This window comes from Candida parapsilosis, contig 006110 (assembly GCF_000182765.1).
Source record: "Candida parapsilosis strain CDC317 annotated contig 006110".
Taxonomy (NCBI): domain Eukaryota; kingdom Fungi; phylum Ascomycota; class Pichiomycetes; order Serinales; family Debaryomycetaceae; genus Lodderomyces; species Lodderomyces parapsilosis.
The window spans coordinates 764,719-789,153 of NW_023503284.1; the positions used below are offsets into that span (position 1 = coordinate 764,719).

General features: G+C 39.4%; 12 protein-coding genes across 12 annotated transcripts; 3 read left to right on the forward strand and 9 right to left on the reverse strand. All coding sequences in view use genetic code 12, as the record gives it.

Annotated features, from left to right (window-relative positions):
- Positions 1–161: 161 nt before the first annotated feature.
- On the reverse strand, positions 162–2,543 carry IFM1 (translation initiation factor 2; the record flags this gene model as incomplete). The annotated part of the gene is made up of 1 exon (XM_036812125.1): positions 162–2,543. One exon carries the CDS (start codon positions 2,541–2,543, stop codon positions 162–164), a length of 2,382 nt encoding a protein of 793 aa, XP_036668493.1.
- Positions 2,544–2,722: 179 nt separating this feature from the next.
- On the reverse strand, positions 2,723–4,933 carry DBF4 (protein serine/threonine kinase activating protein; the record flags this gene model as incomplete). Its single annotated transcript, XM_036812126.1, has 1 exon — positions 2,723–4,933. The coding sequence occupies one exon, from the start codon at positions 4,931–4,933 to the stop codon at positions 2,723–2,725; it is 2,211 nt and encodes a 736-aa protein (XP_036668494.1).
- A 281-nt stretch (positions 4,934–5,214) lies between these two features.
- On the reverse strand, positions 5,215–5,850 carry CPAR2_703490 (uncharacterized protein; the record flags this gene model as incomplete). The annotated part of the gene is made up of 1 exon (XM_036812127.1): positions 5,215–5,850. The coding sequence occupies one exon, from the start codon at positions 5,848–5,850 to the stop codon at positions 5,215–5,217; it is 636 nt and encodes a 211-aa protein (XP_036668495.1).
- Positions 5,851–6,291: 441 nt separating this feature from the next.
- CPAR2_703500 (uncharacterized protein) lies at positions 6,292–7,557 on the forward strand (the record flags this gene model as incomplete). Its single annotated transcript, XM_036812128.1, has 1 exon — positions 6,292–7,557. The coding sequence occupies one exon, from the start codon at positions 6,292–6,294 to the stop codon at positions 7,555–7,557; it is 1,266 nt and encodes a 421-aa protein (XP_036668496.1).
- Positions 7,558–7,615: 58 nt separating this feature from the next.
- On the reverse strand, positions 7,616–11,941 carry SPT6 (chromatin-remodeling histone chaperone; the record flags this gene model as incomplete). The annotated part of the gene is made up of 1 exon (XM_036812129.1): positions 7,616–11,941. The coding sequence occupies one exon, from the start codon at positions 11,939–11,941 to the stop codon at positions 7,616–7,618; it is 4,326 nt and encodes a 1,441-aa protein (XP_036668497.1).
- Positions 11,942–12,376: 435 nt separating this feature from the next.
- Positions 12,377–12,937, reverse strand: CPAR2_703520 (uncharacterized protein; the record flags this gene model as incomplete). Its single annotated transcript, XM_036812130.1, has 1 exon — positions 12,377–12,937. One exon carries the CDS (start codon positions 12,935–12,937, stop codon positions 12,377–12,379), a length of 561 nt encoding a protein of 186 aa, XP_036668498.1.
- An 868-nt stretch (positions 12,938–13,805) lies between these two features.
- CPAR2_703530 (uncharacterized protein) lies at positions 13,806–14,576 on the forward strand (the record flags this gene model as incomplete). The annotated part of the gene is made up of 1 exon (XM_036812131.1): positions 13,806–14,576. The coding sequence occupies one exon, from the start codon at positions 13,806–13,808 to the stop codon at positions 14,574–14,576; it is 771 nt and encodes a 256-aa protein (XP_036668499.1).
- Positions 14,577–14,681: 105 nt separating this feature from the next.
- Positions 14,682–15,656, forward strand: UFE1 (Ufe1p; the record flags this gene model as incomplete). The annotated part of the gene is made up of 1 exon (XM_036812132.1): positions 14,682–15,656. The coding sequence occupies one exon, from the start codon at positions 14,682–14,684 to the stop codon at positions 15,654–15,656; it is 975 nt and encodes a 324-aa protein (XP_036668500.1).
- Positions 15,657–15,715: 59 nt separating this feature from the next.
- On the reverse strand, positions 15,716–18,097 carry CPAR2_703550 (ribosome dissociation factor GTPase; the record flags this gene model as incomplete). The annotated part of the gene is made up of 2 exons (XM_036812133.1): positions 15,716–17,229; positions 17,863–18,097. The coding sequence occupies 2 exons, from the start codon at positions 18,095–18,097 to the stop codon at positions 15,716–15,718; spliced, it is 1,749 nt and encodes a 582-aa protein (XP_036668501.1).
- A 213-nt stretch (positions 18,098–18,310) lies between these two features.
- CPAR2_703560 (uncharacterized protein) lies at positions 18,311–18,808 on the reverse strand (the record flags this gene model as incomplete). The annotated part of the gene is made up of 1 exon (XM_036812135.1): positions 18,311–18,808. The coding sequence occupies one exon, from the start codon at positions 18,806–18,808 to the stop codon at positions 18,311–18,313; it is 498 nt and encodes a 165-aa protein (XP_036668502.1).
- Positions 18,809–20,391: 1,583 nt separating this feature from the next.
- On the reverse strand, positions 20,392–22,137 carry CPAR2_703570 (uncharacterized protein; the record flags this gene model as incomplete). The annotated part of the gene is made up of 1 exon (XM_036812136.1): positions 20,392–22,137. The coding sequence occupies one exon, from the start codon at positions 22,135–22,137 to the stop codon at positions 20,392–20,394; it is 1,746 nt and encodes a 581-aa protein (XP_036668503.1).
- A 374-nt stretch (positions 22,138–22,511) lies between these two features.
- On the reverse strand, positions 22,512–24,251 carry CPAR2_703580 (uncharacterized protein; the record flags this gene model as incomplete). The annotated part of the gene is made up of 1 exon (XM_036812137.1): positions 22,512–24,251. One exon carries the CDS (start codon positions 24,249–24,251, stop codon positions 22,512–22,514), a length of 1,740 nt encoding a protein of 579 aa, XP_036668504.1.
- Positions 24,252–24,435: the final 184 nt, after the last annotated feature.

The window sequence follows — 24,435 nt, forward strand, 5'->3', positions numbered from 1 at the left end:
ACCACAACCAATCACATCAATATCCGAAGCACTGCATCTTAGAGGTGAGACGAAATGAATCTTATATTCAGTGATGCAGCCAAGGCCATGGAATCCATCGAACTTAATACATATTTGCTACATCTCCTTTCAACCATGCTATTATCTGAAGCATTAATTATTTACAAGTATCTCTTATGTTCAATCTCCTCATACACTAAAATTTTATCGCCAGCTTCAAATCCAGTCCAGTTGTGGAATCCTAGCCCACATTCATTACCCTTTCGGGCCTCACTTATATCGTCCTTAACATGCTTCAAAGAAGATAACGTACCTTTAAACACTTCTTTATCGCCTCGCAAAACTTTCACATCCGATGAACGTTTAATCACTCCTGTAGCAACTTTACAACCAGCAACTTTGATTTTGGATTTACCTTGAGTGATGGTGAATATGTCCTTGATGTCAACTTCACCAAGAATCTTTGTCTCAATTCGGGGCTTCAAGTGCGAGTTTAGCTCATCAGTGACTTGTTCAATCAATCGGTAAATGATATTGTGTTCTACAATGTTGATTTTTTCCCGTTCAGCTCTTTGAACAATTTGTTTTGGTGGTTTGATATTGAAGCAAAAGATGGTTGCATTAAAAGTTTTGGCCATGTCGAGATCACTGTCAGTTGGAGCACCAGCAGAGTGGGAAATAACACAGGATTGGACTTCGTCATTACCTAACTCATGAATACTCTCTTTGATAGCCTCTGCTGATCCGAATACATCAGACTTGATGATGTAGTTGCATTTGGTTATTTTTGTATCTTGTGCTTCCCGTTCTAGTTCGCTAGAGTCTAAACCAGCTTTTTTCAACTCGGCAATCTTTTCCAACCGTTCAGCTTCTTTGATTTCCTCGGCTCGTTTGATATTGATATCCTCAATGTCTCTTGATGCTTGAATCTGCTGGGCACGAGCTATACGAAAATCAATCACTTTCTTGGCAATTTGCTCCAGTTTGGCTTGTATGATATGATCACCGCTGTCTGGTAATTCCTTCCATCCCCATACTTGCACCGGGGTTGAAGGACCAGCTAATTTCACAATTTTACCCTTTTCATCCTTCATGCCTCTGATTTTGCAAAATGTTTCACCAGCTACAATCACATCACCATTTTTCAAAGATCCACGACGAACCAATACAGTTGCAACGTTTCCCATACCTTTCACCAATTCCGACTCAATAACCCAGCCTTCGGCAGCCACACCTTTTTCCTCTGCTTTGAAATCATTCAATTCACTAAGCGTGATTATAGCTTCTTCCAACTTGTCCATGTTCAATCCAGTTTTACCAGAAACTTGCACCGTTTGAGTCTCTCCACCATAGTCTTCAATATCAATATCTTGCGCTGCTAAATCACCAAGTACTTTATCGACATTAACACCTGGTTTATCACACTTATTCAATGCAACAATCATTGGCACGCCTGCCTTTTTTGCGTGCTTTATGGCTTCGATGGTTTGTGGCATCACTGAGTCATCAGCAGCAACAACAAGAATCACAATATCAGTAATTATCGCTCCTCTTTCCCTCATTTTCAAAAATGCTGCGTGTCCTGGGGTGTCCAAAAACGTAATCTTTTTACGGGACTTTGGCGTAACCACTGAAAATGCACCAATATGTTGAGTGATTCCCCCAAACTCGCCAGATACAATTGACGATTTTCTCAAGTAATCAAGAATAGTGGTTTTCCCATGATCAACGTGACCCATTATAGTGACTACTGGGGGTCTCTCTTTTAACAATTCCTCCTTCACTGGCTCAGAAAATAAATCGTCGTCCGATTCAGCTACAGTTTCCACTTCTATATCGTATTCATCGGCAATCATGGCGGCATTCTCCTTGTCCAAGATGTACGAATGTCGAATATCTTCAAACCCTAAACCTTCCAATTTTTTAAACACGTCGTTTAATGGCACTTGCATGATTGTTGCCAAATTTGATACACTTATGAATGGTGGAAGCTGAATTTTAACCAATGGTTTTCTTTGTTCTTTGATTTTCCTCACTTTGCGCTTCCTCAATGGCTGAATACGCACCATGTCATCACGTTGGTGCTTCTCCTGCTGTTCTTGTCTGGCTAGATCTTTACGGAGCTCTTCATATTTAAGCATCTTTTGCTTTTCAATTTCTTCCTTGGATAGATGCGGAGCAGAAGAAGCAATTTGCTTGTCAAAGTCTCTCATCTTGTTTGAGTTTGACGTGTGGTTTTTGCCAACACCACGTGGTTGCACCTTCCCATGAGACGATGTTCGCTGTACTTTGTGATGCAGCTTTTTAGGACCGGAGTTACCCACTGCTGGATCCCCAGCTCCCTTAGTGCCATGATTTCTACTTCGAACTCCTTGATGACCGCCTTTTTGATCGGTCTTTGGTTGCGAATATTGTTGTGCAAATCGATTCACTTTCGGCCTTGTCTCAGTTGATTTCTTTCGGATTTCGTTGATTATGTCAGCATAGGATCGCGTTAGTAGTCGCTTGTTTCCAAGCTCTCTATGTAGTAATCGGGTAAACATGGCTCGGCTGATAAAACAGATTGTAACAATGACGTGCAAAGCTTTTTAAAATTTTTCAACTGATTATCTTTTTCACGGTTACGTTTTTGTGCCACATTAATCAACGTGACACTACTTTTTTTTTTTTTTTTTTTTACCTATGCAATTACATTATTTAGATTTATACAAGTAAACAATGCCTATATGTAATCACCATTGGAAGTGATGTTTCCCATTGAATTGCTCTCTTTCAAAGTAGCTATCAACTCATCAATATCGGTAAAGTTGCGATCATCGCATGCAAAATTACGATGTCTATTGCTGTAAATATGGTCTTCAAAATTGTCATATTTGCAACGACAATTTTCACAATAACCAGGAGTTGACTCCTTATCTCTTCTTTCAGAAGTTTTCCTTTTCAAGAAAATTCTTCGTTTGAGGTTGTTCAAATTCTTTGATTGAACTTGGGACAACGATGGACCCAATCCATTTCCAGCCGCAACAGCCGTGCTATTCAAATTCGAATCCATTGAAAACTGCACTGCATTGGATGCACCATTGAACCCCGATGCCATTGCATCTACCGCTTTAGATTGCATACAAGAAGAGTTCCTCGTCAATGGTTGTCTAAACTCAACTTCGCCATTCGATGACTCCTCAACCTTGTCGGTGCTAGTACTTGTTCCATTGAAACGACCAGCAGAAAGCGATACACCATTGATGACTCTCTCCGTAGCAGCTCTCAACGCTTGCCGGTGTGATTTCGTAGCTTCAAATTTCTTAAATCTCTTTAACCTTTTCCTCTCCAGGTTTTGATCGGATGGATCCTCAATAAACGGACATTTACCATCCAAGGTTAAATGCAAAACAGGGTAATCGTTACCCCATTCCCGGATGGCAATCGGCCTCACAGTCTGGCTTAAATCATAAACATACAAGTAATTTTTGCTAAAGTAGTGGAAGTCATCACGCCTTGCATTAGGGTCCCGATCAGCTACCCCATACAATTTTTCTTCCTTGAGTAAGTTGTACAAGTTGTTATTTGCTGTTGTGTTTGCATTTACACTTGCTCCAGTTGAGAGTTGGTCATCAGAAATATTGTTCAACCCTAAGTTTTTCATAAACCTAAATAGTTTTTCATAACTCCACACTTTGGTCTTGAATTTAGGAACATTTGAAAATATATCATTTGATGGGTATTCCATCTTGTCGTCGTAAGTACGCTTTGATATGATTATTGTGACATTTGTACGGTAAAATGGAGCAATCTCGGAACCAACGTACTTGAGGTACTTGACAGCTCTTTTGTATTCAGACAGTTGAAAATCGTGTGTTCCTTCAAAGAAAACCACCGATTCTCTCATGATCTTCTTCCAAGATTGTTGCCATTGGTACAACTCCTCCCCAGACAATCTTGCGGTTCCCTTTTGGTTTTGAGTTTGTTGTTGAGTGATTTTTCGTTTTTCCGGTTTCTCTAGCAGTCTGCGATCTAGCTTGTTTGTGTCCAACTCTTGAAGAGGCGCTTTCGTTTCTTTGGACGGGACATTGCTTACCTTTGTAGTGTCGTGATTATCAGTCAAAGTGCGGGTTTTCTCTAGTTCCGTTGATGGTTCCGTATGCTGTTTCTGGCTTGGTTTTACATCTTTTCTGATTTTTTTTTGTTGCTCGATCTTAGCTTGTACTTGAGGAGCATATTCCTTTGCGCTGGTAACCTTTGATTCAACGGAAGAACTCTTTGGTGGGTCATCATGCCTATTTGCAGGAGATTCTTCTCTCTCACGAGATATCTTTCCATCCAGATGTTCTTCAACAACAGTACTTTCTATGCTAGCGTCTTCCTTTAGCTGAAAAGCAGTTTGCTCGATCTTATCTGTATTCGATAGCTTCCTTCGAACGGCCGCGGTTGTCTTGTCATCTTCAGAATTATCCATACCCAAGATATACGTTCTTCTCCTTTTCTTTGGGATTGCCATACCATGTATAGGCTCTCGAATAGGCTCGAATGGAAATAATCCAGGTGCATGGTTCTCTCTTTTTCGACAAACAACACGTGCATTAGTATCTTGGCCAAAATCTTTAGTAGTAGTATCAGTGACTTTTTCTATATCGGAGTCGGATAGTTCATCACCTTCACGGGGTGATTTATATCCATCTTTCGTTTCCTTAGCAATTGGTGAGACAGTAGTTGTTGTACTCTTAAGTTTGTTTGGTGACAGTTTCCTACTATCTTTGCCCTTTGGTGGTGAGTGTGACAGTGGATGCTTTTGCTTCCACTTGGATGCAATGGTGGGTAAATTGGCATTTGTTTCTCTTAATGGTTGTCTGGGTCGCGATAGCGATGTGAATTTCTTTTTGAAAACATCATGATTAGTGCGAGAATCTTTAATATCATTGAGTTCAGTACTATCCATCCTTGCTCTCAGAAGAAAAATTTTGCTTTATTTGATTTGGTCTGGAGGTGTGAATTGATTTGGTGAGGTGATGTGATTGAAATTGAAAACCTGTGTTGTGTTTTGCTACGCGGAAAAAAATTAAAAACAGAAAAATCATCATCACCAAAAAAAATTGGGTGGATTACACAAACCATTCAAACACGAAACATTACGACATATGACATTAAAACACTCCTCTACACACACGCATACTTGTTCATAGATATTATTATCGGTCAACTGCAAATACCGCTCCCATCTCAAATGATAAAACTAAACAAGACAAATACTAGCACATAAAACAAGCTGGGTAACATTATATCACTGTTGGCTCCTCTTACTCCACCAGAGTCAGTTCCTGCCCTCCCCGAGTTTGCTGTTTCAGCTACTATACCCTTTGAGAAAAGCGTTGACCCTTCTGCGTTTGTAGCAACAAAGCCAATTGAGGTGAACGGACGGCCGTTGGCATGTTCACCGTGATCTCTTGTAACCAGTATACCAAACAATCCATTCGTTGGCCAGGACACATGTTCAGTATCAGTTTTGGCACTTAATATCGAGGAAAAATTGTCAGCCAAGTCACAGTACAACCGACGTAATTCAACTTCATCACGAGGCAATCCCCCAGAATTGAAAGACGGGCAGTCCTCAATACAGTCACTAAAATGATCGAAAAATTGATTACTCAAGTTGCAAACACAAGTCATGTATGTCTTTGCCTCCTCAGCATTATCCGGAATTTTACGGCAGCGAGATTCAAGAATTGATCTTGCGCTTAAGCAATCACTGCAACTCGATGATCGACGAAACATTTTCAAGGTGGAAACACCTTCATCTGGGGAAAGTGTATAGGCTGATGGGATAAATGAAAACACAAGTAATAGGGGCCAGTACATCAGTTGAGGAGGATTGTTTCTTACTATTTTTATACAAAATTGTCAGTTTGAGAAGAATTGCACTTTAATTTATAAGATACTTAGAGTTCATACTCTCTCAAATGCATTTCAAAGCATACTGTCATTCATTTTCTGAGTATTTGCATCAACTCACGTTTCGTCGTTTGCTACAATTTGCAGCCATTCTTTTTTGTTCTTCTCCCCTCTACACACCCTCTGTTCCTCGCTTCAAGGCAAGCAAAAAAAGAAAAAAATTTTCACTTTCGGTTACTGCCGCTTTTGGTTGGGTGCTTTTAGGCTTTAGACTAGACCCCGGATTTATGTACTACCATCAATATTGAAAAAAAAAAAAAGAGACTTTAGACGTCTAAAAAATCACCAGATTTTTTCAAAAATGTTTTCCAAAGTTCCCACCACTACTACTTTATCACCTGTATTTCAATGTTGAGACGATTAGGAAGATCCCAATTGAGTCATTTCAGATTTCAGTCGACGTTGTCGTTGGTAGGCTTCAATAACAAGGAAGTGTCGGTCAATTTGGATGGAAAGTCTGTGACATTCAAAAACACATTCCTACGCGATTCATGCACTTCACTGGAATCTGTCGATGCTTCAACCAGTCAAAAGTTATTTACTACAGCTGAAGCAGCTACTGATCTTTCCATTACCAAAGAGCCGTCAGTTGTCGACAACAAGCTCAAAATTCAATGGAGTAACAATGGGAAAATACTCAACTCAACTTACTCGGCATCTTTTTTAAAAGAGTATTCAACTCCAGCTGGCCCTAGAAAGGATTTGTTTTTTGACAACGATCGGACATTGTGGGATCATAATGAGTTGATTTCCAATTTGGATTCCTTGCATCATGACTACGAAGCATACTTGAATGACGAGAAAACCTTTTTCGATGCCGTGTTCAACATGAACAAGTATGGATTATGCTTTATTGACAACATCCCAAGACCAACATTGGATAAAATGAATGAGTCAAATGTGAGCCAATGGCCAGTGGCTAAACTAGCTGAACGGTTTGGATATATTCGCAAAACTTTCTATGGATCCTTATTTGATGTCAAGAACTTGAAATCCGAGGCCAAAAATTTGGCTTATACAAACACATTTTTGCCCTTACACATGGACTTGTTGTATTATGAATCACCCCCTGGAGTACAAATGTTGCATGCAATTGATAATTCCACTTTAGGTGGGGAAAATATCTTTTGCGACTCCTTTTTGGCGGCTGAACATGTTCGTAAAGTTGACCCAGTTGCCTACACTGCTCTTACAAAAATTCCAATCACATTCCATTACGACAATAACAATGAATACTACTACTACAAGAGACCACTTGTTATTGAAGATAAAGACATCACTGGTGATTTCCCCAAAATCCATGCTATAAACTATTCACCACCGTTCCAAGGTCCTTTTGAAATTGGAATTACTAAAAATGACCCTGCCTATGATATGTTTGATGATTTCATTCGTGGATTTCAATTGTTTGAAAAATTCATCAATGATCCAGCAAACCACTACGAAGTTAAAATGAAGGAAGGTACTTGTGTATTTTTCGAAAATCGTCGTGTGTTGCATTCAAGAAATGAGTTTTCTGACTCAAATGGAGGCGATCGTTGGTTGATGGGTACCTACGTGGATGGAGATAGTTTACGTTCCAAATTACGTATAGGGTATCGCAAGTTTAACTAATACAAAATAATAGTGATCTTTATTAACCTAAACACAATAAACAGTTTTTTGTGTCTTTTTAATATCCATTGTAACCATATCCTGTAGATGGAGCTGGTTGGTTCAGGGGGTTGGAATAAGTCTTAAACACTTGTTTGAATCCATTGCACAATTTAGTCATTGAAGTATACAAAAAGTTCTTCAATGCGTAACCATCAGTTTCGGTACGAACATGCCAAGTCTTGATTGGGGTGTCAACATTGACCTTGAACAATAATAAAAAGTAACCTGGATTCTTGTGATCATAACAGAAAATGTATGCCGAGTTTTTTGGATTTGCCTTGGTATACGATTCCAACCATTCAGTAACTTCTGACATTGTCCCTGCTCTGAATTTAGGATGATGAACCATCTCATTTACCTTTCTTGAAATAGCTTGAATGTGTTGGAAAATCAATTGATCCAAATCGGAATAGGTTTTACCATCAACAACGTATTCTTTAAATTTGCCTCTTGTACGTTCTTCCACTGAAAGATGTTGGAACAAATTGTTTCCAACCTTCCAAGTGATGGTGAGATACTTAGGACCCTTTGATGATGGACGAATAACACAGTCTCCCAAGTTTTGAGGAGCCAAAAACTCCTCCGCTTGTTTATAATTAAAACTTCGATATAATGGATGCTGGATATTTCTAGTCTTGGCAAGTTGAGCTTTTTCCTTTTCCTTCTCTCTTCTCCAATCATCTTCTTCAGCTCGGAAATTCCATTTGTTTCCCTCCTTGACTATACGCGGCGTTGATGCACGTTTTATATCCTCTCTCAACAAACTCATCACTGATGTGAACGACTCATAAAAAACCTCAAACACAACAGCTTGCACCACTTGCCCTTGAACAAGATCCAAATCACTGGGGATCTTATCCTCCTCAATGTTGGCCTGAACCATGGATGATGTAACACCTTTAGCAAATCTAATTCTCGAGGTTGGATCACGATAGTTTTTCCCAACCTTGACAATGGTGAGGGGAACAATCAGACCACGACCAAATGATTTACGCGTCTCTCCTGTCAACATGGTGAATACTTCAACATCATCCATAATCCTGAATCTCTTTCTCAATTCCTCGTAGTTATTGATCAATTCATCCTTGATCATCAACAAAGTTGTAAAACTCTTCCTGCCCAGCTTTTCATACAATTCTTTACCATACCCAACAAGATCCAAATCATTAACCTTGGTGACATCGTCATTATACAAATTTTGAATGGCAGAGGTTGCGTCTCCATCAAAATCCTCCAAATCCATATCAATGGCATCTGTAGCAATTTTTCTCGCCATATCATATTCCTGTGGATGAATCCTTGTGGCATCCAACAATTCAACTGAATCCGAGAGCGAGTCGACTACATTCTCAACAGGAATGTACAAGAAAGAAGCACAATTAACAAAAACATTTGCAGTCATCAATCCCTCTTGAATTAAATCACTCCTCGAAACCAAAGTGGAGTTCAAGTTGTTGATGATATTTCTAACCAACCCAGAAGCTTTACGTGGACCGAGACCAGCGACGTATTGCAATGTCTGAGCAATATACGAATCACGAACGGCAACGTTGATGTCAACACCAGTTACGTTAACAATGTCAACGAATGCTGATTCTAACGCCTCATTTACCAAGTCATTGGAGATAAGCTTTTGATGTTCGTGGAAAGAAAGTGATAGAATGTCTTCACCCAAAGATACATATTCCAAAAGTGGGTCCTGAATATACTTGGCTACCCCAACCGCATACCTAACCAATTGAGGTTTGTCAGGAAATTCCAACTTGGCTCTTTCTGAGTTTTGATACAATCTCGCAGTTTCGTCAGGACCCCAAATGACATTAATCAATGGTATCTTCTCAGGTTTCTCAATCTCGTCAACATTCACAGTTATGCCATTTTCCGTAACAAATTTCGTCACAATGTCGTATAATCTTTTACTGTTGGCATTGAAACCTGAAATTACCAACACATCTGGTTTGTCAACTTTCAAATTTTTATCGAAAAACTCCTTCAATTGTCCACTAAAGGTCTCTTCACTTTCCAAGTCTCTAATTGGATTGGTATCAGATTTAAAAAAGTCCTGCACTTTGCCTGAATCTTTAACAAATACACCAACAACGGCACTGTCATAATCTCCTTTACCAAAAGTCAAAACTAAAACATTTGACTTGGTACCCTTGTCATAACCATATGGCGTAAAAGGAGCTTGATCGAGCTTAGCAAGAAATTTCGTGCGTACCTCCAGAGCAATCAACCTCTCACACTCTCGTCTCAAGTCTTCTTTGGTATTCAATGCAACCATTGCACACAATTTTTTAAATGCCAATCTCAAAACAATCTCCCTCTCCTTGTTCCATTGATCGGAAACTTCTGAAGATCCATCCGATTTCAAACAGTTGAAAATACTTTGGAACCAATTTTCGAAATCTCTTGGCTCAACGGTAATCACAGCTAAACCTAATTGTTCAGCCTCTAGCATTCTCAAAAATACATCAGGTGTCTGAACAAGTTCTGATGGGAATCGATTGATTGCATACTTTATGTCAGCATAGGGGCTGTAATTATCAATAGTGTTTCTCCCCTTTTCAGTAATTGAAACACTGATTGAAGCAAAAGACGCAAACGTAGATCTCACTTCATGTCTAATTTTCGGATTGTGGAAAATCTCATCCGCAAATGTACGTCTGATTGCATCCTTGGCTGTCTTTTGATCTCTAAACAACGCCTCTTCATCATCAACCAATTTGTTGATCAAGAAATCTGGTGGCTCATGGGAGTCATCAGTGGCATGAATTCTATAAGTAATGTTGAAGCCTTGAGAGCTTTGGTCTTGCACGTTTTCTCCAAATTGTTTGGCAGTGATACCATACGCTTCCACACCATCGTACAAAATATTCGATTTGATTCTATCAAATAATGCATACTTTGAATGTTTCTTGCCCTTGTTTGTTGTTTTGGCTCTTCTCTCCTCTGAGTCTTCATCTTCGTTGCTCTCTTTGTTGGACAAAGCTTGAATTTGTTTAGCATAGTTGAAATTGATGTAATCTTGAGTGTCTTGGACAGCCACCATCGTGTTCAATGACTTTATATCTCTGGTCAAGTCATCGTCAATACCCAATTCCTCAATCAATTTTTCCATGTTTAACCGTTTCTCATAAAGAGAATGATACTCAATATCCAACTTGACGATTCTCCACAAATCATCCTCAAATAATAATTTGTGTACACCTGTACCATCGGCAGAGGCAGAGTACAACAAGTCGTCTCTTTTGTGTGACCATATGAACGGCACTTCATAGGAATTTTTGGACACATACTCTACGATTGTACCAACTGCATTTTTGAAAGGTTTCTCCAAAACCCCACCTTGAAATGCCTTTCTTTCTTGCAACATGGCATCGGCAACCCATTTTTTTTCAAGTTCCAACTCCTCGTCATTCAAGTCAATATAAGTTAAAGAAGACCTGTACTTTTGGAAACGTTCTGGAATATCAATGATACGAATCAAGTTATCCTCTTCCGTCAACATTCGTTCTTTCAACTCTGAGTGCTCAAATACTTCGTCCAAAGATGTAGGGTCTTCATTACCTGCGGCACCCAAATCTTCATCCTCTTGCGCTTCCAATGCCCATTCGTATTCACGGCCATCACCAAACACTTCAAACAACTCCTGCAAACTCTTACGGTCAACGTTCGACAATTTGGAGGTATCAAGCTTTGGACCTCTTTGTTTCACCCTCTGTCTTTCAAGTTGTCTTTGTTTTCTCATTTCCTCATCTTCGTCTGACAATTCATCTTCTTCAATGAAGTCCTCGAATTCATCCAACATGTTTGATCTATCCCGAGGTATGGCTCCTCTATCTTCGTCATGGTCAATCAAGCCTTCGCCCAATTCCTCCTCCTCTTCGTCATCATCGGCAAAGATGTCTGGTACCGCTGGCGATGTCCTCGATTGACGGTCGTGTTCCTTTGGCACATCAACTTGTGAATCTTGGTCCTCTTCTGAGGTTTTTCTCTTTAACCTTTTGAGCTTATTCCCCTGACCCCTCGGTTTAACTCCAGAGTTCTCCAATAGCAACTCGAGATCGTCCTCATCTAAAGCATCGTTTTGCTCTGGACGTTCTCTTTCTCTTTTTCTTTTCTTGTGCCTTCTTTTCTTTGTTGATTCTATTTCCTCATCTTCATCATCAACTATGAAACCTTCACGAACTTTTTGAATTTCTTCTTCGTTGTCATCATCGTCCTCCTCTTCAGAAGAGTCTGTGACCGAGTCTCGAGTGACATCTTCTCCTTCTCCTTCTCCTTCCGACCCCGAATGATCTTCTTCGTGGTTAACGATTTCTCTTTCCTCGTCCGACATACTTGCTATACTGCGAATACTCTGGCTAATCGTTTCGAGCTATAGAATCTGGGTACTATTGATTTCTATATTGAACCAAGGACAACAATCAGTGGATGTTGGTAATTGAGATGGATTGTTAACTTGTCAACGTTGAGTTAGACACTGAGCTTGGGTTAATTCAAATATTTCACGAAGAAGTATTTTTTTTTTTTTTTTCGCCTGACAGAAGGAATTGAAAGATTAGGTACAAGGAATTTAGAAAAAAAAGAAAAACACAGTTTGAGGAACACACTTAACAAACCACATAGCAGGATATATTTAACTATAGTCTGTTACACTGATGCCTCAAACAAGTCAGTACTTACAGAGGATAAGAACCAATGGGCAATGTCTTTTCTCCGTGTCGATCCAGCCACTAAACATAAAAATACTCCTCTCCAATGATGCTATTTGTCAATCATATTGTCGATTGAGTTTCAAGTTAAACTGCCTGTTCTTTTCACTGATGTAGTTACCTGCATCATCATTATTATCTGTACGACCTCGCTTTTTATTGAACTTTCGATCTTTGGAATCCTTTATCATGGCACTGACCTCTTGTTTCACTTTATTATCCACCTTTTCCATTCTTGCATCGTTCTCCTTACTCCTAAGGTATGCCTCTTTGTCTATTTTTAGTCCATTAATCTCTTTATAATATGAGGCTTCTGCCAACTTATCTTGATCTTGAATTCCGGTGTTCAAACTTCTCTGCCGCCTCTCCTCCCAAGCCTCACACTCAGCTATTGTATATTCCATGACCCTTTTCCTTTCACTCAAGCTTTTTCTCGGATCAGCCTCATAGTTGTGAGATGATTTTGATTGTATTGATGCGAGCTTTTGCTTTCTTGTTTCCTGAGCCACATCTGCCTTGTTAAGTTTTAGTGCATCTAGTCGCTTAGATTTGAGTTTAGCAAATTCATCTAGAAGTTGAGGTAGGGTATCTGTGGATGTTGGCATGGCAGCTTTAGACATCTTAAGATGGGATAGTGGTTGGGAAAAGAATGAAGACAAATTTCAATTCTCAATTTTCAGCTACGCGCGGCGCCCTTTCTTTCTGTATGTCCTTTAGACACCGAATATAGATAACTGAAGACTTCAAATCCAGGGGAGTGGTGCTCACCATTCGTTACCTGATTTCACATCCAGGGTAAGCGAATAGCAAGGTGGGATATGTTGATGAAATTTTCTTTTTTTTTTTGAGGAGGGGGATTCACCAATACGTACTTCTCTTCGTCCCCCCATGAAAAAGAACCTAAGTATTATTCTACACCGAAAAGGCTCGTTTCTAAAAACTAGTTCATGCCGATGGCATGTTAAAAAGTATAATTAAAACAGCACATTTGTTAGTGTACATCAAGATACAATGTCACCTAAACTTCTATGGTTCGCAACTACTTGTCCTCGAAACCAATGACGGAAAAGTGTTTAGTTCCTATTATTCAACAACTATATGAGGCTTTCCCGCTCTCGCAATTGCCACAATTGAGCTGATCCGCAACTGTGGCAGTTTACCCCGTTTTACTGATTAAAAAGATAACAAAAACACCTAAAGCCGAAAGCGCGGAACGATTATACGGATCGACAATTATTTGTGCCTTGCGACAATTCGGGGTTTTTTTCTTGTGACCAAATTCACGGGGCTTTAACTGTATTATTGTTCTGTAAAGGAAGTCACTTGCTAGATCCTTGTGAATATTTGCAGAGCCGTACTGTGTTAGCGATACTTATATAAAGGGGTAGTCACATCCACCCCTATTTTTGTTCATCAATTACTTTTGCAATAAATATCTTTTGTTCACAAATTCAATCACAATTATATGCAACTTACACCATCTACACCATGTCTTCATCCAACTCAACAGAGAAAACAAAAGAACAAAAGTTCCATGAGTATATTTTGAATTTGCCTCAAGACAAAGTCGATGCCATCAAAGGTAAACCGTTGGAAGTGTTGAAAGTAATTGATGACTATAATGGTCATTTCATGGACATTGGTCGTCAAAAAGGAGATTTGATCACTGCTGAGATCAGAGAAAAGAAACCCAACGTCATGATTGAATTGGGCGGATACTTGGGATACTCAGCTGTCTTGTTTGCCAATGAGTTGATTGCTGATCCCGAGGCCAAATACTACAGTTTTGAAGTGAATCCAGAGTTTGCTAAAATTGCCACCGATGTTATCCGCTTAGCTGGATTATCGAAAAAGATTGAAATCATTGTTGGAAAAGCCTCTTACACGTTGGTTGATTTCAAAGAGAGACTCAACAAGAATGGTCTGTTCAAAGCTTTGGATTTCGTGTTCATTGATCATTGGAAGGACTTGTACGTTCCCGACTTGAGAGAGTTGGAGTCTCTCAACTTTATTGCGCCAGGTACCGTGATTACGGCTGACAACATTTTGACTCCAGGTGCCCCCGAGTATGCAAAATACGTTAGATTATCTCCTGAAGAAAAGAAGGCATACAATGAAAAGAATCCAAATCCAAATGGCGATGAATTTTTGGGTAGATGGAATATTTTGTACGACACTGATACAGTCAAGGTCGAGTATCCCAATGGTCACGTAGATGCCGTTGAGGTTACCAAGTGTACTGACTATCTCTCTGGTTAAAAGTGTATAGCTTTGAGGTAATTTGAAACCAATAAGTGAACTCCCTTCGAAGAAAAATTAGAAACAGCGCAAAACTACTCTTCAGTAACAAAACAGCGCCTCGGGATGACCGACTTGACACCTATATTCAACCAATGTGTAAACATAGTTCAATCTGAGATCAAACCAAAAAGGCCTCTACATTCGAAAGAGCAACCTTTGTATTTGATTAAAGATACCTTCAACAAAGAATGCATTGAATTTTATCAAATTTTGAGCAACTTGAGTCAATTGATTACTGAAATAAAAGCAGAATACCTTGCCGTGTCAGACACTGCATCCAGCTCTGCATCCAAAGACAAAATAGATGAAGAGTTTAACACTCGGGTTCAGCAATGCTTTAAGAAGATTGGCGCTCTAGAGTCATATGAGCAGAAACGACAACAAATGGTTAAAGCCACATTACTGAAACGATGGTTTTTCCAAGACGATAACGAACAGGATCTTTATTTTACAACTGAAGCTAGTCACCGGCATCAAGTCTTACGATTCTTGATGGAATCGTTGGTTAATTTATCCAAAACGTATGAGAAGATGCAACGTAAACGAATTCAACGTGAAAAGCAACTCAACTCATTAAACTTTCAAAATATCAATGAGGAGCTAGAAAGGGATTTGGATAACTCGAGGGTTTTTACCAGCTTGGATCAAATTCAGCAAGATGTTGAAAAGGAGGAAGAGAAGGAGGAGGAAACACCACAATTTGAAATGAGTCAAGAACAAATTCAAGAGTTGGAATCTGAAAACAAAGAGTTACTCAATTTGAAAACAGTACAATTGAAGCAAGTGGACAATATCCAGCAATCGATTCTTGATATAGTGAATATTCAAAATGAGTTAAGCTTCAAATTACAAGAACAAGGAGACCAAATAAACAATCTAATGGATACCCATTCCCAAGTCGAGTTGGAAGTCAAAGAAGGTAACCGAACATTGAATAAAGCAACAAGGAAAAACAAAAGGGGAGCTAATTACTTGGTTACAATTTGTATTGTATTGGGTTGTCTTTTGGTAATTATAGATTTTCTAAAGTTTATATAAACGTGGTAGATGTACTTTACAAGGATATGTTAACCGCTATACAATCCAGTTTTTACAAATCAAACTTCAGTCACCTTTCCGGCTCCAATTGTGTGCCCCTCTCTGCGAAGAACGATTCTTCCCAATTTGGCATTATCTTCATATGTAGTCAACGGCAAAGAAGAGCCCCCGTCAACTTCAATCTCAACAACTGCATTTTGATTAGAAGTCAAATGTAAGACTTTCTTTTTCTTTTTCTTATTTGAGTTTGTAATCTCTATGATGTTGCTGATTCTAGCAGGGACTTGACTACTATTTCTGAATAGCACAAATGGCATCCCCACTAGAAGCGGCTTGTCCATATTGAACAAATGTACAGATGCGGTAAATTTTTTCACTGTTTTAATTGATGATTGAACCTTGGTTACAACATCCCCAATACGTACAACATCCACCGACTCATTTGAAACTTGACTACTTTTGAATATCAAGGTTGTCAATTGCCCTTCAATAGCAAAATCAACAGTTTGTTGAGACACTTGCACAGACAGGACTTGTAATTTCTGCTCGCTGGGGTAAAATACAACAGTTTCTCCGGGTTGTATATACCCACCGTTTATCTTACCAATCACTTTCAAATCCCCTTTATCTTTGTAAACGTCATGAACTGAAAGATAAAAGGGCTCTTGTGTGACATTTGTCTCATCAGTCCCCAGCACTTGCACGCTTTCAATATACTGAGCTAATGTCGGACCGGTGTACCACTTGAATGACTCAATGGATGGGTCTCTCTTTACCACATTGTTCCCCGTCAATCCGGAGATTGGAACAAAGTCGATTTGGTCTGGTTGGAAATCCACGTCGGAGCTTGTCAAAAACTCGAACAACTGTGTCTTTATGGTCTCAAATCGATTTTCATTCCAATCTTCTTTATCCATCTTATTTACCACAACACAAATCTTTTCAATACCCAAATTCTTGGCCAAGATTGTGTGCTCTTTTGTTTGTCCGTCCAATGCGAATCCTGCTTCAAACTCGCCAGTGATGGAATCAATCACCAACAACGCAAAATCAGCATTGGAAACACCACCGATCAATTGTGGGACAAAATCTCTATGGCCGGGTGCATCAATGGCGGTAAATTTAGTAGTATCAACTTCAAAATCAGTGGCACATATGTCCACAGTAACACCATGACTCCTCTCCTCTTCTGTCTGGTCCATTATCCATGCCAAAGCAAAAGAGCCTTTACCGATTTTCTCACTCTCTTTGACTAGCTTGTTGACTGTTTTGGCATCAACTATCCCATAGTCGAATAATAGTCTTCCCATGAGCGTTGACTTTCCTGCATCCACATGTCCAATAACGACAAACGATTTATGAGGCTTGGTAAATTGTGGATTACTAATTAGTTCATTATCAATGTCAACTTTTTTGAATGGTTTAGTTTCTTTAACTTTGGTTGTACTTTTCTCCTTTGGTGCCTCGTCAATTTTCAAATTACCAACCCCTTCAAATGCTTGCTTCTGTGCATTCAAGATTTCGTCATCAGGTGATGGCTTACCGAAGTTGTCTTTTGCTTTAATAATCTTTTCTACAGGAATATCAATGTTAGTAATTGGTTGAAAAATGGCGTCATTCAATCGTCTTCTTTTGGGTTGATCCTGCCCCTCGCTGGTGTTTTCTCTGAACCAGAATATGGAGATATTATCCATCGGAGTATTTGAAAGAACTGACTCATCCAATGCAACGTCAAAGGAAAACTTTGGTTCTGGGATATCATGTTTGGTTGGAGTTGGAGTGAAAGTGGAGTCGTATCGTATAGACGTTTCTGTCCTTCCATGTTTTCTTGTTGAAGCTGCTATGCTCGGCAGCCTTGATGGGTTTTCACCCGATGTGGATGTGCTCGATGTGAATTGATCTAGTATGGAACTTGAAGAAAGGCCCGATCTTGCCTTTGCTAATCGCGATAATTTTGATGTCAACTGTGGTGTTGACTCCGTTGGAGAAGGAATCACCTCCAGATTCTGAAATGGTTGCTGCTCTCTTTTTTGAGCTCGTAGCTTTGCTAATTGTGCTAACTTCGACATGATATATTAATGGATCTTTTGTTGGTAAATCATATACTATTGCTCCAGTATTTTACTTTTTTTTCCTGTTCTCTTTCATTGCAAATTTGCATTTGTAGAAGATGATCGAATGTTAGAATAAATTCAAAGATACGTACTTTTGAAATTGGTTTTAATCTCTTCAATGGATGGCTCTAATTCGAAGTAGTTGAAGTAAAGAGTTTCTTTTAGAGCCATTTCCGGTACATCGTCATTATAAGACTTTAACTTGGCTTTCAACTGAGGCAAGAGTTGATGTAGTAAATCGTATTCTTCGTTTGTAAGTTTGTCTTCATCAAATTGATCAAGCTCTTCTTGTGAGTTGTAATCTAATTCATCTTCATCGTAGTCCATTTCTATATGGATATTTGTTGAGTAAACTATCCTGGGGCTGATCCTAAATGATATTAGTAGTGGCACAAATTTTTGATTGAGAATTTTTTCACGACACTGGCGGGAAATTGCGACATGAGAAGATGCACAAACATTGACTTATATTGAATACTTGTAAATATTCTATACATACTACTTCCTAACTCCACACACCAGCAAAGATGCTACAGATCATCACATTCCTGAGTGTATTGCTGAATTTCGGAATAATGGATTGTGGTTTTTAGACCGATGAATCACGTGGTTTGGTGGCATTAGTGTTGGGTGAAACACTATATTTAAGGGGATATTACCTAATGCACCCAAGTCACCGTCTGAACCAAAGCATTCTACTTTGATCGTCTCCAATTGTTTGTCACTTATTGGCAAGCCGTGCAATGGACCTAAAGCTTTGCCGGTACTTTTGAAATAACAGTCCAAAAACCCAGCCATGGCTAAAGCGGCGCTAAACTCTCTTTCGAGAAGTGGTGGTATATCAATGCAATTGTTCACTATGAGGTGTTTTTTAATAAATGCTGCTACAGTTTCAACCACTGACAATTTGCCATTCGATAACTTCGTTATTAAAACTTCTGGTGGTAACACAGTTATGTTAAATTCTTTCTCGGTTAATAACGACTCATTCAAGTACTTGTCATCGATTAAGTACTCTCTAAACTGCTTCAAGTCCATCTTAAAGATTCGTCAACGCGGTGGTAGAAACGTATGTGGTCGTACACTTCTCAGTGCTTGTTCTCCATAAATCAGGGAGATCAATGCTACAAGTATTTATATCGAGCTCAGTTGCCATTTCTTCTTGTGTGGAAAAGCCTAATGTAGCATTGTGCAGCCATAAACCTGCCTCTTTTGTGTACCCTGCAACTAACTTTTATCAACGAGGTTGACTTCTAACTATTTAGCTCCTCAAGTATATAATAATGAACAAAGGTTACATAGGAAAAAAGAAATTGCAAACTGAGAGGCTTTTTGTACACAAAATAACTTATTCATTACACAAAATTTCCTCTTCGACTCTAGATGATGTTTTATATTATCTTTTGAACAATCTGTCTTATTCCCCAGACTGCTACTTTGCACTTGTTTGATACCACAAAAGTTGAGGATATAGCTTCCGGGGAATGTCTACTTGTATTAGCTCATATATTTGCTTTAATCAGTCACTTTTACCTTGAAAATAGGATTATTCGTGACGAGACTTAGTACCAACGCCAGAATAAGAGGTTTTCAAAAGTTAGAAATATTGCTTGAGCAACCTTACGTCAATTATACTGCCGAAACTTTAACCTTGTAACCCTTATAAACTATCGGACGTTGCGGATATATATAATTCATTAAAAAGTTAAATTGTTAATTACTGAAATCTTATTATTTGTAGCGTCAAAAACATATTGTTGATGTCAATATGGTACAAACGTTTGCATGACACTTGGTGTCATAATTGTTCCCCAGGGCCCTGTGGCAAATTGGAATCTGAATTGAGGTAAAAGATACTACACTACTACACGCTTTGTGGTGCGCTGTCCCCCTACCCCCCTCGTGAGCAAATTTCTTCAAGAAGTAGTACCACGTATTCTTCTACTTTTTGAAGTCACAACCTATCCTGCAAACTATGACGAAAATCCTTGATATTAGCTGTAACCAACGTATTCGAATTCGCTATATGACGTTTGTCGCCATGTCAGCCAAGGAAAAACCTTATTCTGACTTTGTGATATTTTTGACGTATATGGTAGTCGATAACGAAAAGAGGAGAGTCTAGAACGAAACCTTACACTCTGGGATGGGCAAGCTACAACTATGTGTTTCTTGGAAGACTTGCGTCTCATTTGGGGCCGTTGCAGTTCGTAACGTAGATGGATACCGAGATACATAATGACTTTCGCCGCCTTTTGTCAACGTCATAAAAGTATACCAATTTACAGCCACCAATGTGATTTGATTTCAGTTGGGGCTGAAACCAAGATTTTTACTTTATCCGTCTTTGTAAGGTTACAGCGATTATGTCAGTTCGTATATGAAACTATCCTCATAAAAGCTATAGTCGTTTTATCGTAATTAATGCAACAAGTAAATGGAAAAAAAAAAAGAAATTTAATTTTCAAAAGGGCGCACCAACTACGTTTGTATCATCACAACTACCCAATAATGTTATCCAAGTGATGTTGCCAGCACAAACCCAAATCACTTCACCGGTTAATGGTCTCACATGTATTCTTTCCTGCACTCTATTTAGTTAATAAACAACTCTCATTGTGTTACTCATTTTGTCGTCTCAACAAATCCACGCTAAGGAAGTCAACAATAGCCTTTGCGGTAGCCACCACTTCCTCATCACAATACCTTCTTCCGCTCAACTGTAAAGCAATTGGTGCTCCAACAAACTGAGTTGGATCATACCCCCTATTTTCCAACTCTTCCATGCCGCTTCTGTACTTGTAATTCAAATCCTCCTTTTGCCACATATCAATTTTGGGGTCTTGAAATAAGCCAGTTTGAAACACCAAGCTCGGGAAATCAAGCAAATTGTAGATCAAAGTGTATGATTCATTATACACTTCTTCTTCCTTAGGGGCGACATTATTGTAAGCTGGGCCAAGGAAAAAATCAATCTTGTTTTCAATGAGATAATCACTGTACTCCTCTCTCAATCTGTCTCTAATGGAGTTTAATTTTCTATTTTCAGTAACAGTGAATTCTCTCGCTCCTTCACCCAAGTTCAAGTACCACTTGGTCAACCTTGGCAATGGTTCGCCAGATGCGGAGAATGCTTCACGCAAAGCCCTATTACCATCGCAATTAGATAATTGAGTAGCGACATCGTAAGCTAATCTGCCATTCTTTGGAATAAACTCTACAATCTCAACTCCAGCCAGTTTCAATTTTTCAACAACCTCATTCAATCCCCTGCGAATTGGTGGCGTCACTCTGCAAACACCATCATCTCTAACGACAGCAATTTTCAACTTGGTTAAGTCGGGGATCGGTACATCTCTCCAGGGGATTGGTAAACTCCAAGGGTCAAGAAGCCATGGTTTACCATCATTGATGTACAGCTTCATAAACAATTCAATGTCCTCAATTGTTCTCGATAACGGTCCAAGTACTCCGACAACACTTTCCTGGCCACCACCCTCTCCAACTAATCCCCTTGCCGAAATTCTTCTCGATGACGGTCTCAACCCATGACACCCTGAGAAAGCTGCCGGAGATCTGATGGAGCCACCGATGTCTGAACCAACTCCTAAAACACTTCCACCATAAGCAATGTTTGCGCCTTCCCCTGAGGATGAGCCACCACTAGACAAAAGCAAATTATATGGGCATTTGGTGAATCCTGTAATATTGTTGCCAGTGTCCAAGGGTAACAATGCGTGTGGCTCATTAGTTCTGACATAGAATACGGCACCCAAGTTGTGTAAAACTGTTACAGTCACTGCATCCTTGTCGGCAACATTATCCAATAGCGACACAATTCCAGAATGGCCAATTCTACCCTTAAGTGAAATGTGTTCTTTTAATGAAATGGGTAATCCATTCAAAGGACCTACTATTTTACCATGAGTAGCATAATACTCATCCAATTCCTTAGCCCTTGCAAGACCTTCTTCAATGAAAAATTCAACAGCACAGTTGGTAAATTGATGGGCTAAAACTGCACGTTTGGCGAACGCCTGAAACACTTCAACTGAAGTCCATTGACCATTGGCAATTTTTTGCACAATCAAAGTGCCTGGGCAATCTGTAATCTCAAATTCATGCTGTGTCAATAACTTTTCATCGTACAAGTGTTTCATAGCATTGAACTGCTCTTGTTTCAATTTTGCAATTGGTTTTGGCAACTCAACCTTGAGTTCCGATGGCACGGAATCATCGATCTTTTGACGATAAGCCTCAATCTTCGGAATCCATTCTTTGAATTTTTCTGGATCTTCATATCTAGATAAATCGTCCTTTGTTAGCAACGAATAAAATAACTGGTCAAGCGCCGGATCAATTGTCATTGCTGATGGTATCTGTGGCAGAAAGGAAAACAATGTTTTGATATTCACCAAATCATTTGGTTAGATATATATTTTCAAGGTCGTGACGTGTTTAGCTTTTGAAAACATAATCTCTTACGATAAAGTTTCGGGTGCTGGGCGCCTGTCAACAATCATGTTTTTCCCTTTTGGGCGCGGAATTCTCTTCCATTTATGGAATCAAATTTGACCCTAAGACATTTGCGAATTCATCAAAAAAACATTACTACTTCCTGTTGGCCATGAAACCACACACAGATTCGAGTTATTATCATATCGTTTTGGCCATGAAACCACACACAGATTCGACTTATTATCATATCGTTTGCATTGTTTATCATCTATACAACTATACATTAGTGTAATAAATTGACCTTCAAGATATCATCAACAATGAGTTTTCCAGCAGCGACAACTTCCTCATCGCGATATCTCCTTCCACTCAACTGTAAGGCAATTGGTGCATGTTTGAAATCTCCCGGCTTGTAATTGTTGTTCTCTAACTGTTCTAATTTTGATCTAAATTTATACTTTTTGTCCTCTTCGGTCCACACATCTATTTTAGGGTCTTGGTTCAATCCGGTTTGGAATGCCAATGTTGGTAAGTCCAAGATATTGAACAATGTGGTGTATGACCAGTTGTAAACACGGCCAGGACGTGGTGCAACATTGTTGTACACAGGTGATAAGATGAAATCGACTTTGTTTTGCACCATAAAATCATTGTATTCATTTCTCAATTCATCTCTGGTCACATTTAATTTACGATTCTCTTGAATGGTATAGTGTCTAGCACCTTCGCCATAATTCAAACTCCACTTTGTAAGTTTTTGTAATGGTTCACCACTTTTCGCCAACAACTCACGTTGTTTTTCATTACCATCACAGCAATACATTTTGTTGACTGTTTCATATGCCAATTCAGTGTTTGGTGGATCAAACTCTATAACTTTTACCCCAGCCTCTTTCAATTTTTCCACAACCGTGTTGACACCACGTCTAATTGGTGGGGATGGTCTTACCAAACCATCATCCCTAATCACGGCAATGGTCAAATCTCTAGCTTGTGGTTTTGGTACATCCCTCCAAGGCATATACAAAGACCAAGCATCGTGGTCCCATGGGCGCCCTTCATTGATGTAAACTTTCATCAAGTACTCAATGTCAGAGATTGACCTAGTCAATGGGCCATATACAGCAGGCACTGACTCTTGTCCAGCACCGGAGGAAACACCACCTAATGTCGACAATCTTCGAGTAGTAGGTCTCAACCCATGACATCCGCTGAAGGCTGCAGGCGATCTCACCGATCCACCAATATCAGATCCAATACCAATGGCTGATCCACCAAACGAGACAACCGCACCTTCTCCTGAGGACGAGCCTCCACTTGATAACGCAATATTGAAAGGGCATTTGGTCTTTTCTGAAAAATTGTTTCCCGAACACAAATGCATAAGGGTTTGTGGTTGTGTTGTTCTGATGTAGAACACAGCTCCTAAATCGGAAAGGAGTTGTGTGGTGACGGAATGTTTGGTTGTAATGTTATCAATTAGCCCCACGTAACCAGCATGGGTGATTTTTCCCTTGTATCCTGATTGCTCCTTCAACGAAATTGGGACACCATGTAATGGACCGATGAGTTTGCCATTCTTCTTTTGATACTCGTCCAACTTTTCCGCATGTTTCAAACCTTCATCAACAAATAATTGATGGGCGCAATTTGTAAATTGATGAGCAATTGTACCTCTATGTGCAAAAGCTTTGAAAACTTGAGCCGCAGTCCACTTCCCCTCGCCGATATTTTTTACAATATCGGTGGCGGATGAATCGGTTATCTCAAACTCTTCTGGTGTGAGGAGCTTAGCTTGGTATAAGTATTCAACGGCATCAAGTTGTTCTTCAATCAATTCGTCAATAGGTTTAGGTAAATCAATCTTGTACTCATCCAAAATTCCATCCTCTAATGCTTTCTTGTATTTTTCAATTTTGGGAATGTATTCCTTGAATTTTTCGGGATCTTCATATCCGTCAAAAGTTTCCTTGGTTAAAAGTGATTCAAATAAAGCATCTTCGATGGGAACGTGGTCTGTCATTGTATTAATTGCGGTATAGAATTTACGAAATCTTTTGCTTTTGAATATAAGGCATAGTATGGAGGTGTTGATTGTTATATATATAGTAGGTAGATCAATCCTCTTACCCCCCCCCCCCTCCATTTGACACCACACCGTTAGCGCATTTGATTTTTGCCTATTTGAGAAAGGTGGGGGTTGCAGA